The following is an 11510-nucleotide window of genomic DNA, read 5'->3' as shown; positions in this document are numbered from 1 at the left end:
ATCAGGAAACCTGTCACGGGAAAAATAGCCTGGCTGCCATTTCCGACTGCCTCCTGAAGCTGCAAATTGTCTGGCTGTTAAGATAATCCTCTGGGTTTGATCATTTCCAAATCCCTGACATTTGACAAAGAAATAAGGGAGTGCCAATTTCATTACACTACAAGCTTGTACCATGCCAGGGACTTGTTGTGTGGTAAAGAAAGAATGAGGATGACAGGCCAAGGGGACAGTATCTTAAAAGTCAGCAATGAACTCCTGTATACTCCATGATGCTTTTATACAATTACAAAAATTACTTGATTTGAACTGCTTATCCAAAACCACTCTGTGTCAAATACATAAATAAGATTTCTGAGGGAGACACGATACAGAGGATTTCTGATTTTTGCACTGTCAATATTCTCTGTGCTCTAGATATAAAATGAGTGGGAGTTTGTCTTTATTTAAATATATATATATATATATATATATATATATATATATATAGCCAAATCTTTTTTTAGTTTTGGATAGAGTAAGGAAGGGTTAGAAATTTAAACCGGGTTTTTTTTTTTTGGGTGTATTCTACAGGAGAGATTTACCCTCACTTCCTGTGTCAGGGAATTACCACTATGGACAATTGTTGCTGGAACATTTGTGCCCATTGTATAAATCATAGGGCTCTGGTGACACCTCGAAATACAGGATTTTTTTTCTTACATTCTGTCTGGTGAAAGGACAAACATAAGGTCTACGCCAGCACTAGTCTATCCAAAAACAAAAAGTTTCGCCTTTAAATACACTTTATTAAGCAGTACTTAAAATAGGACTATAGGCATTTTGTATAGCGTAAGGGAGGGATATCACCCCTATAAGGTTTACTTTTGCCATCTTTGTCCCATTGGGGAGATTTACCTTCTCTTCCTGTCCCATAACCAAACAGGAAGTGGGAGGAAATCCCTGCAAATTGGGAGAACCTCTTGGGGACCCCTAGGTCACCAGAACTAGTGTCCTCATTTGAAGATTTCCCCTGTATTACTTTTCTGGGGACAACCCAAACTTGGGGATTTTCTTTTACTTTCACTTTCTATGATAATGGTAAACAGGACAAATAGAGAAGTTGAATCTCCCTAACGGGGGCACAGACAGCTATAAAATCCAACATGTTCTACTCTATCTCCACTCAATCCAAAACTGAAAATAAATGGTTTTGCCTTTGGTTATACTTTAGGAGCTGGAACTTCCCTTCTTTCCTTTTAATTATGTCTTCGTCTGGCAGATTGATGTCTTTGGATATGGCGGCCCATAGAGTCTATGAATGTTTTAGGAGGAACCCAAGGTTTCCAGTACCCACTAAATCGGAAGAATAACCTTTTTTTTGCTTAACTTGGAGGCCACAAAGCGCTTTAAGACCTTCTTCAAAATAGGAGGTTGAATATTGCCCCCCTTCCCAATGGTGGATGTCACAAAGATGTTTTACAGTGAATAGTGGACCAAACTTTGGGATTGGCACTACTTTAGTGGACATTAATGGGTAAAGTTTTATTTGCTATAGGAACTCTTATTAAGATTTTTTTTTTAGTAAAGTTTCATTGGCTATACGAACATTTTATAATTAAGATTTTTTTGTATATGTTAAATATAGTGGTACTGTACTTTGTTTATGTATATTTGATAGCTCTTATACTGTATATCTATATTGACAGGTTCCCCTTAAAGCATAGAACTGTCCAAATTTCAGCTGGCTTGATTTTCAGTAAGCTTTCCCCCCTGTGTAGGGGCTTCCTGACACTTCCCCAGCAGGGGCACTGCAACTGAAATTTGTACCCACAGGTCCTGGTCTGGCGGAAACTCCAGAATTACAGGAGGGCTGAAACATTGTACTAAATGTTTTTATCCTTAATGGAAGAAACGTTATACTAAGAAAATTATAAAAGTTTCCATTACTGATCTTCTAAAAACGCCTGGCTGTGTCTGGCTTGAGTATTGCTAAGTTACTGATGATCTGTACACGTGTTACACATCAATGACTTAGAAGTACTAAAGCAACTGGATCAATATGACAGCTAGGCATTTTCAGAATGATAAGTCAGCAGTGGTAACTTCCATATTTTCTCAGCTGCACAGGGAGTGAGCTAGGAGGAGGAAATCTTTTCTCTCAGTCCATAGAGAATTTCCATCTGTTTCCGTTTGTCCTTGGCACGGTTGATGACAGTTTTCAGCAGGTGGCAGTACAGGTCCAAGGAAGCCGGGCTGTCATCATTTCCAGGCACAGGGTAGGTGATCAGGCTGGGGTTGCAGTTAGTGTCCACTATTCCAGCTGTTGGTATGTTCATCTTGGCAGCATCACGGATGGCCACATGCTGCTCGAACACGCTGTTTAGCGTGTTGAGAAAGATGATGAGGTCCGGCAGCCGCACACCGCTCCCATACTGGATGTTGGCATTGGTCAGCAGGCCACCCTGCCAGAAGCGTGTGTGGGCATATTCCCCACATTCCTTGGCCAAGCTCTCCACCATGTGGGTGAACTGACGTCGGCGGCTCACAAACAGAATGATACCCTTGCGGTAAGCGACATGAGCAGTAAAATTCAGCATCAGCCAGAGATGCTCCAGCGTCTGGTCCAGATCGATGATATCCTGGTCCAGACGGCATCCAAAGATGTATGGCTCCATCAGCCTGGATAAACCAGACAGAGGTTAGTGCAAACAAAGACTATATGGCTGTATTACCATTTTACAAATTCTTTCTGTGAAAAGCAATCTATGGTGTCCTGTGACTGCAGGACCCATGTGTTGAGATATAACAGAAGAATTCAACACAAATAAAGAAAATGGACCCGTATAATAAATTCTTATTTTACTCATTAACTCTAATTTTTTAAATAGTGTTTACATTCTCTTTCTACAATTCCCAGCACACCAGAAATCTGATTCAAGCCAACCATACACTAATTGGAACTCGGTTGGACCAGCAAAGAGGTGGAGGGAGGGAATTTAATACATTTCATGATTATTTATGAATATATATCTGCATCCACTAACGTTTTTAATTCTGCCCCAAGTTTAGCATTTTACTGAAAAGATGGAGGTTAATAAGTTTCATAGCGCACCTGTGACGGCATCCTTTCTTGTGACCGAGATGGACACGGGAATCAAATAGTGCCTTCACCGAGAGGAGCTCCTTCACGTTAAAGAAGTCGGGGTGCTTTAGGGGCTCAGAGATAAGCCACTGGTCAAAATCTAGAATCCAGGAAACAGAAAAGAAATACATTAGGCAATATTTTGCAGGAGGTCACATGGGGGTTTGTACTGAAGAACTGGAGTTTGGGGGTTCAGTTCCTCATTGGAATTTGGGTTTGTGTGTACCTCTTCTGGGTGCCTCGGTTTCCTGTACCAACCAAAAAAATATACTGGGGGATAATCAGCTACCTCCCAAACTGAAACCACTGCCGAACTAGGACTCCAACAACATATTAAGAGTGTAAGCTAATTTGCGAGCCATATAAATAGTTCCATGTGCACAAGCTGCAAAATGTGAAACACAACATACAATAAAATTGTAATGTATTTGCCCCCCCCCCCCCCCACAGGTCAGTTTTATTACAATTTTAGTTGGAATGTTATTTATTTGAGGACCTTATATAGCACTGGATAGTACTATCAAATAAGTGATGTGTACAATGTGACAAAAATAGTATAATACTTCACCAAAATCATATAAAAGTGATAATGTGACAAACCTGTGACCATAAACAAAGTCCACAGGTAAAGAAATTGTAGTCCATAGACAGTGAAGGCTAAACACCCAAAAGATGCACCATAAGTCCCAGCAGATGTTAATAGTCCCGGAGGGGGTCTTCCCAGTGTGAGGTAGGAAAAGGACAACACCCGTGGTCAAAATGGCATATATCTAGCTGCTTACCAGAAGCTCATGGCCATTCAACCGAATGAACTGGCCATAAACACAATTCACTGAGCCAATGTACAAACCGCGGTACCAGATGAGACGTCAACACGCCCCCTTCCGTGCTGGCTCCAGATTATACATGTGAACGCGGTATGCCGCGGTACTTCCTACAGCCTTCACATTGATGTTATGCGCCTGTACTTTGGATTTTATGTAAATCCTTTTTAGCCTGAAGCAGGGTTACGCTATGCGCCTCTTTCCCCCATCTGTTATATATGCCGTCCAGGGGTCTCCCTTCTCTGTCTTGCCTTGAGACCACTTGATGAGTGACCGGACTGGGATTTGTACATCGGCTCAGTGAATTGCGTTTATGGCCAGTTCATTAGGTTGAATGGCCATGAGCTTCTGGTAAGCAGCTAGATGTATGCTATTTTGACCACAAATGTTGTCCTTTTCCTACCTCACACTGGGAAGACCCCCTCCGGGACATCTGCTGGGACTTATGGTGCATCTTTTGGGTGTTTAGCCTTCACTGTCTATGGACTACAATGTCTTTACTTGTGGACTTTGTTTGTTTATGGTCACAGGATTGTCACATTATCACTTTTATATAATTTTGGTGAAGTATTAAACTATTTTTGTCACATTGTTCACATCACTTATTTGATAGCACTGCACATTGTACTATCCATGTTGTTTGATCTTTTCTATAGATCAGTGCAAGCAGCTTTCCTTTATTATCAATTTATTCATATCACTTGATTTTTACACTTAGCGCAGAATATTTGTTTTGTTTTTTATTGTACTTGTATAGCGCTGCCAATTTACGCAGAGCATAGCAAGTGGAATGCGCCACCTGCTGGTTTTTTATATATCTGACCCAGCAGTGAAGAAATCATCCTGCCATAATTCCTCTTTGCTCGCCCCCCCCCACCTTTCTGCTGCATTCTTAAAATTTAAAAAAAAAAAAAAAAGCAGAAGGGATGGTGGGAGCCCCTTATGTTGTCCAGGATTTCCCAGAGGAGTAGAAAGAACTGTCAGTCAAGTGTCTACTTTGGTCGAAGTGATCGTCATCTGTGCTCACCTTTGATGCTTGTCTCCTGCGTCTGTTCCGCTGCAGTGGACTGCGTCGTTGCATAAAATCTGCTGCATGGCAGTAGAGAAATCCGAGCTGGAAAATACGTTGCCTGCCTGCAGAGTCTTGGCAACCCTGACAACAAAAAAACACATATACGGACATGCAGAACTAAGGATGACAAGTATACTGCTGCAAGAACAGAAAGCCTGAGAATTCAGAAAACTTTAAAAACATATAAAAACACTATAACCAAACTTAAGCCACCTCCCACATCCTGTCCCATCTCAGCTGGTTACTGAACATTCTGTATAGATAAGGACACCACAATCACGGATCGTTTACTACACAGAATCGGAAAAGGTTTTTATCTGGTTCAGCCTAATTAATATGTATGTAAACCCTAACAAGGAACTTCTCGTTTGTTCTGTTTTTGGCCTGTAAATATAGCATTGGGAGTGTTTTATTATAACTGTTCAATAAAAAAAAAATATTACCTGTTTACAGGGTAGATAAAAAAAAAAAAGTCAGATTTTTTTTATTTTTATCTAATTTATTTGAAATAAAATGCTTTTGGGGTAAAAATCTATTGAAAGATAGTTTTCTATTTAAGATACTTAAGAATTTAATTTATTCAGCATGAAATGGAGCTTAGTTATGTAGCATGAGGCTGTATATTCTGCAATATTTACATTTTTGGTAAACTCATTCAAGGAATCCAAGCTCTGCAAGCTGAGATAACATGCACTGCATGGATGCAATCACACAATTTCCCACTACCAGCAAGAATAAGTCTTACATTTAACCACTTGCCGACCGCCACAAGTAGATTTACTGCGGCGGTCAGCCTCTCACAGGCAAAGTGACGTATATTTATGTCATTAGCCTGTGAGGCTCTGGGGAGCGAGCGCGCGGCGCGCTCCCGCGCAGTCACGGACCCCCCGCGCATGTGACCGGCGGACCCGATGTCCGCCGCTCACTCTGCGATCGTCGGGGGAGAAAGGCAGGCAGCTTGTGTAAACAAGTTGCCTGTCAGTTCTCCCTGTGTAGAAACACCGATCATACGGTTCTACTACGTAGGACCGTTGATCAGTGTTCCTACAGCTCAAGCCACAGCCAATCACAGTTAGAATCACGCCCCTAGGGACACACACAGCCCCTCCCTCTCAAATAAAGTTAACCCCTTCACTGCCAGTGTATTTTTACAGTAACAGTGCATATATATAGCACTTATTACTGTAGAAATGTCACTGGTAACCCCAAAAGTGTCAAAAATGTCAGTCAAGGGTCCGATCTGTCCGCCCCAATGTCGCAGTACCGCAAAAAAAAAAAAAAAAAAAAAAAAAAAAAAAACGCAGATCGCCTCCATTACGCGTTAAAAAAAAAAACAACAAAAATGACAAAAATCTTTCCCTTTGTTAGTAAACGCAATAACTTTTGCGCAAACCAATCAAAATATGCTTTTTGCGTTTTTTTTTACCAAACATATGTAGCATAAAACAAATTGGCCGAAAATGTTAAAAAATTTTGATTTTTACTTTTTTTTTGGGGGAATTTCATATAAAAAAATGTGAAAAATATTGTTATTTTTGCAAAATTGACGCTCTTTTTTTGTTTATAGCGCGTGATCAAAAAATCGCACAGGTGATCAAATACCACCAAAAGAAAGCTCTGTTTGTGGGAAAAAAAGGACGTCAAATTCGTTTAGGTACAGCGTCGCACGACCGCGCAATTGTCCGTTAAAGTCACGCAGAGTCGAATCGCAAAATACCCCCTGGTCAGGAAGGGGGTAAAATCTTCCGGGGCTTAAGTGGTTAAAGAGCACCTGTCATTTCAGATCCATAATGGCAGCACCTGTTAGTGGGCATCCACTCACCTGCTGCCGCCACGTCCCTCACCTTGTTGTATCACTGCCGCATCACCAGCCGTCCCATTAAAGTGAATGGGACTGTATTCTGTAGCAGAATACATATTGGCCTGAATTGATGAAGAAATTTGATTTTTTACATTTTTTTATTGGATAGGTTTTATTGCAAAAAGTAAAAAATATTTTTTTTCAAAATTGTCGGTCCTTTTTTGTTTAGAACGCAAAAAATAAAAACCACAGTGGTAATCAAATACCACCAAAAGAAAGCTCTATTTGTGGGGAAAAATTACATCAATTTTATTTGGGTACATTGTCGCATGACCACGCAATTGTCAGTTAAAGTAACGCACTGCCGTATCGCAAAAAAATGGCCTGGCCACGAAGGGGGGTAAAACTTCTGGAGCTGAAGTGGTTAAACAGCCCTTCTCCTATGATTATCTATAGTCAGTCCTAGTTGCCTTTTCCCTGCAGGGAAGCTCCTCTGCCTTGTCTGCACCCTTAGGGTATGTGAGCTGAACTGTGTATGAAGGATGAAGCCATATGAACACATAAATTGAATATTTTGCTAGCTTTACAAGCTGCAGCCTGACACTGATTGCTGTCACCATAGAACTACACTATAAAACCATCAGGGAAGCTGGCAAGGAGGATCATATGATGCATGCACACAGCCCAGCACAGGGCATGCCCAGAGTACACCCCCTGACTGGAGATCTATGTGTGCAGCACAGAGGATGGCACTGCTAGGCACAGGAGCAACTATGGGTCGCCATTACCCGCTAACACTCACCAGCCTTCAGCAGCCCAGACACTGCACAGGAAGCCATGCTGTCTCCTGGAAGGTCACACTACAGCTTCCTCTGTGTAGCGTTTCCTGTCCCAGCCGCAGAGAACTCTTGCGCCACCTGCTGGACAATCTGCTTATTGCTAGTCGGCACTATTAACTGTTAGATAACCATTATTCCATTCAAAATAATGGTTTTGGAATTAGGTCATAACTAATATTATTTTAAAATAAATGAAACTACAATTAAAACATTGTCAGGGATTATTATTCTTCACATTGATTTTTAATTGACTGCTTTATGTTTATCTGTTTCAATAAAGAATCTGTTTAAAACATGGGTGTCCAGCCTTTTGGCTTCTCTGGGCCACATTGAGTGTAGAGAAATTTTCTCGGGCCGCATATAAAATATATACTATAGTTAAGGCATATAAGTAATAAAATGCAGCCATGCCCCCGCACTAATTTAACACAACTAGAGGATAATCAAATGAAATGGAATCAGTATTCAGAGGTTTACTTCTTCTTAAAGATATTAACCTCCCTAGCGGTATTCCCAAGTGTGGCTCGGGGTTAAATTTCAGTGCCAAAAGCGGTAACCCCGAGCCACACTTGGAGTACCGCTAGGGAGATCGATGGATCTTGTAAGAGAGGGTACTCACCTTTCCCCGGGATCCAGCGATGTATCCCGGCAGTGTGCTTCGGCCGGATCTTCCTCCCGATGCTCTGTGCCCCGGCTTCCGTCTCCTGCGATGTGATGCTCGCAGGGGGGTGGAACCGGCGGCAAATTCAAATAGTAAAACACACCAAACACACTGATACATTACAAAATAAAATAAATTCACTTTAGTTTGCCCCCCAGTGCCCTTTATTGCAGTTTTACTGTACTTTCTATGTACATACATATATATATATATATATATATATATATATACACATACATACATGCATACTTTAACTTATTTATTATATTATAATTTATGATTTTGTGTTTCAAACTTTATCAGACCTGAGATGTTATAAAGAAGAACGCACAGTAAAAAAAAAAAAAATCATATGTAAATAGTTGGTTTGGGCTGCTCGTTCTTAAGAATTACATGCAAAATAATGGTCTTGCTTTCAGCACCTGAAATCGGAAAGAATCATACCGCCAGGGAGGTTAAATGAACACTCTAACCATCATGACCACTTCAGTGATTTGATGATTGTTGAGATGGTTAGAGTTTGGACACGGTACAGGAGTTGGTCAGAGGCTGCGGTCATGGTACAGGAGCTGGTCAGAGGCTGCGGTCATGGTACAGGAGCTGGTCAGAGACTGCGGTCAAGGTACAGGAGCTGGTCAGAGGCTGCGGTCATGGTACAGGAGTTGGTCAGAGGCTGCGGTCATGGTACAGGAGGTGGTCAGAGGCTGCGGTCATGGTACAGGAGCTGGTCAGAGGCTGCGGTCATGGTACAGGAGCTGGTCAGAGGCTGCGGTCATGGTACAGGAGCTGGTCAGAGGCTGCGGTCATGGTACAGGAGCTGGTCAGAGGCTGCGGTCATGGTACAGGAGCTGGTCAGAGACTGCGGTCATGGTAGTTCCTCCTCTGTCCCCCTTACCTCTAGACATCAGTGTCCTCCTGTGCTGTGCCGCTTTCACCCCTCCACAGGCACATCAGTGTGTCCTCCGACCTCTGCCCACTTTATGGCTGCAATATTGTCCCCCTCACTCAGATGAGTGTCTGTCCTCCTCGCTCTGAGTCAGTCCTCCTCGACTCCTTCTCTGCTGTGGCGGAGAGGCACCACCGAGAACGATTGAGTGCCTTTAATTTAAAAATGGCCCCAGGCGGCACCATTACACAACGGTGCATGCAAAGTTACAATGTTGGCCTGCAACCATCTTTTTCGGGCACCGCTGGCCATACCGGGCATTTACGGGCAGCCCGAAAATGGGCTGAAATTTGCCACTCTAAAATTTGCAGTTTTACTGGATTGGGGGGGGGGGGGGGGTCTGATAACCAGTTAGTATCTGGTGTGACCACCATTTGCCCCATGCAGTGCAACACATCTCCTTCGCATACAGCTGATCAGTTTGTTGGTTGTGGTCTGTGGAATGTTGGTCCACTCCTCTTCAATAGGTGTGCAAAGTTGCTGGACTTTGGCAGGACCTGGAGCACGCTGTCGTATACGCCAATCCAGAGCATACAAAACATGCTCAATGGGTGACGTGTCCGGTGATTATGCTGACCATGCAAGAACTGGGATGTTTTCAGCTTCCAGGAATTGTGTACAGATCCTTGCAACATGGGGCCGTGCATTATTATGCTGCAACATGAAGTGGTGGTCGTGGATGAATGGCACAACGGGCCTCAGGATCTCATCACGGTATCTCTGTGCATTCAAAATGCCATCAATAAAATGCACCTGTGTTCATTGTCCATAACATACGCCTGCCCATACCATAACCCCACCGCCACCATGGACCACTCCATCCACAACATTGACATCAGCAAACCGCTCACCCACACAATGCCATACACGCTGTCTGCCATCTGCATTGTACAGTGAAAACCAGAATTCATCCATAAAGAGAACACCTCTCCAAAGTGCCAGACACCATCGAATGTGAGCATTTGCCCACTCAAGTTGGTTGCGATGACGAACTGCACTCAGGTCGAGACCCTGATGAGGATGACAAGCATGCAGATGAGCTTCCATGAGATGGTTTCTGAGAGTTTGTGTAGAAATTCTTTAGTTATGCAAACCAATTGTTGCAGCAGCTGTACGGGTGGCTAGTCTCAGATGATCTTGAAGGTGAAGATGCTGGATGTAGAGGTCCTGGGCTGGTGTGGTTACACGTGGTCTGGGGTTATGAGGCCAGTTGGATGTACTGCCAAATTCTCTGAAACGCCTTTGGAGATGGCTTATGGTAGAGAAATGAACATTCGATTCATGGGCAACAGCTCTGGTGGACATCCCTGCAGTCAGCATGCCAATTGCACGCTCCCTCAAAACTTGCGACATCTGTGGCATTGTGCTGTGTGATAAAACTGCACATTTTAGAGTGGCCTTTTATTGTGGCCAGCCTAAGGCACACCTGTGCAATAATCATGCTGTTTGATCAGCATCTTGATATTCCACACCTATGAGGTGGATGGATTATCTCAGCAAACAAGAAGTCCTCACTAACGCAGATTTAGGCCCTTTCACATTTATGCGACCTAAAAGTCGCGCAATTATACAGCGATTTTACCTGGACTTGAAGCAATGCCTATGTCTATGAACCTCAAACACATTAACCACTTAAGCCCCGGAAGATTTTACCCCCTTCCTGACCAGGGCCTATTTTGCGTTTCGGCACTGCGTGAGTTTAACGGACAATTGCGCGGTCGTGCGATGCTGTACCCAAATGAAATTGACGTCCTTTTTTTCCCACAAATAGAGCTTTCTTTTGGTGGTATCTGATCACCTGTGCGATTTTTTGATCATGCGCTATAAACAAAAAAAGAGCGACAATTTTGCAAAAATAACAATATTTTTCAAATTTTTTATATGAAATTCCCCCCCAAAAAAATTTTTAGGCCAATTTTTTTTTTTACAATATGTTTGGTAAAAAAAAATCGCAAAATGCGTATTTTGATTGGTTTGCGCAAAAGTTATTGCGTTTACTAACTAAGGGAAAGATTTTTGTCATTTTTATTGTTTTTTTTTTTAACGAGTAATGGCGGCGATTTGCGTTTTTTTTTTGCGGGACTGCGACATTGCGGCAGACAGATCGGACCCTTGACTGACATTTTTGACACTTTTGGGGGTACCAGTGACATTACTACAGTAATCAGTGCTATACATATGCACTGTTACTGTAAAAATTACACTGGCAGTCAAGGGGTTAACTTTATTTGAGAGGGAGGGGTTAA

The 11510-nt window shown here is 42.5% G+C and overlaps 1 protein-coding gene across 1 annotated transcript; it reads right to left on the bottom strand.

The window, feature by feature from the left end:
• Window positions 1-2029: 2029 nt before the first annotated feature.
• On the bottom strand, window positions 2030-7710 carry MRPS2 (mitochondrial ribosomal protein S2). The gene is made up of 4 exons (XM_082264694.1): window positions 7621-7710; window positions 4973-5098; window positions 3092-3221; window positions 2030-2658 (listed from the first exon to the last, which is right to left on the bottom strand). The coding sequence occupies exons 1-4, from the start codon at window positions 7655-7657 to the stop codon at window positions 2115-2117; spliced, it is 837 nt and encodes a 278-aa protein (XP_082120820.1). The 5' UTR covers window positions 7658-7710; the 3' UTR covers window positions 2030-2114.
• Window positions 7711-11510: the final 3800 nt, after the last annotated feature.

The sequence above is a fragment of the Pelophylax lessonae genome (assembly GCF_965119305.1).
Source record: "Pelophylax lessonae genome assembly, chromosome: 7".
Classification (NCBI taxonomy): Eukaryota; Metazoa; Chordata; class Amphibia; order Anura; family Ranidae; genus Pelophylax; species Pelophylax lessonae.
The sequence above is the reverse complement of the archived record's forward strand: the minus strand, read 5'-3'. Positions and strand labels throughout refer to the sequence as shown.

Coding starts and splice junctions, on each gene's coding strand:
- MRPS2 (XM_082264694.1), bottom strand. CDS start 7,657: ATGGCTTCCTGTGCAGTGTCTGGGCTGCTGAAGGCTG. Junction 5,099..7,620: donor GTCTGGGCTGCTGAAGGCTG/GTGAGTGTTAGC, acceptor TTTTGTTGTCAG/GGTTGCCAAGACTCTGCAGG. Junction 3,222..4,972: donor GCAGGAGACAAGCATCAAAG/GTGAGCACAGAT, acceptor CCTGGATTCTAG/ATTTTGACCAGTGGCTTATC.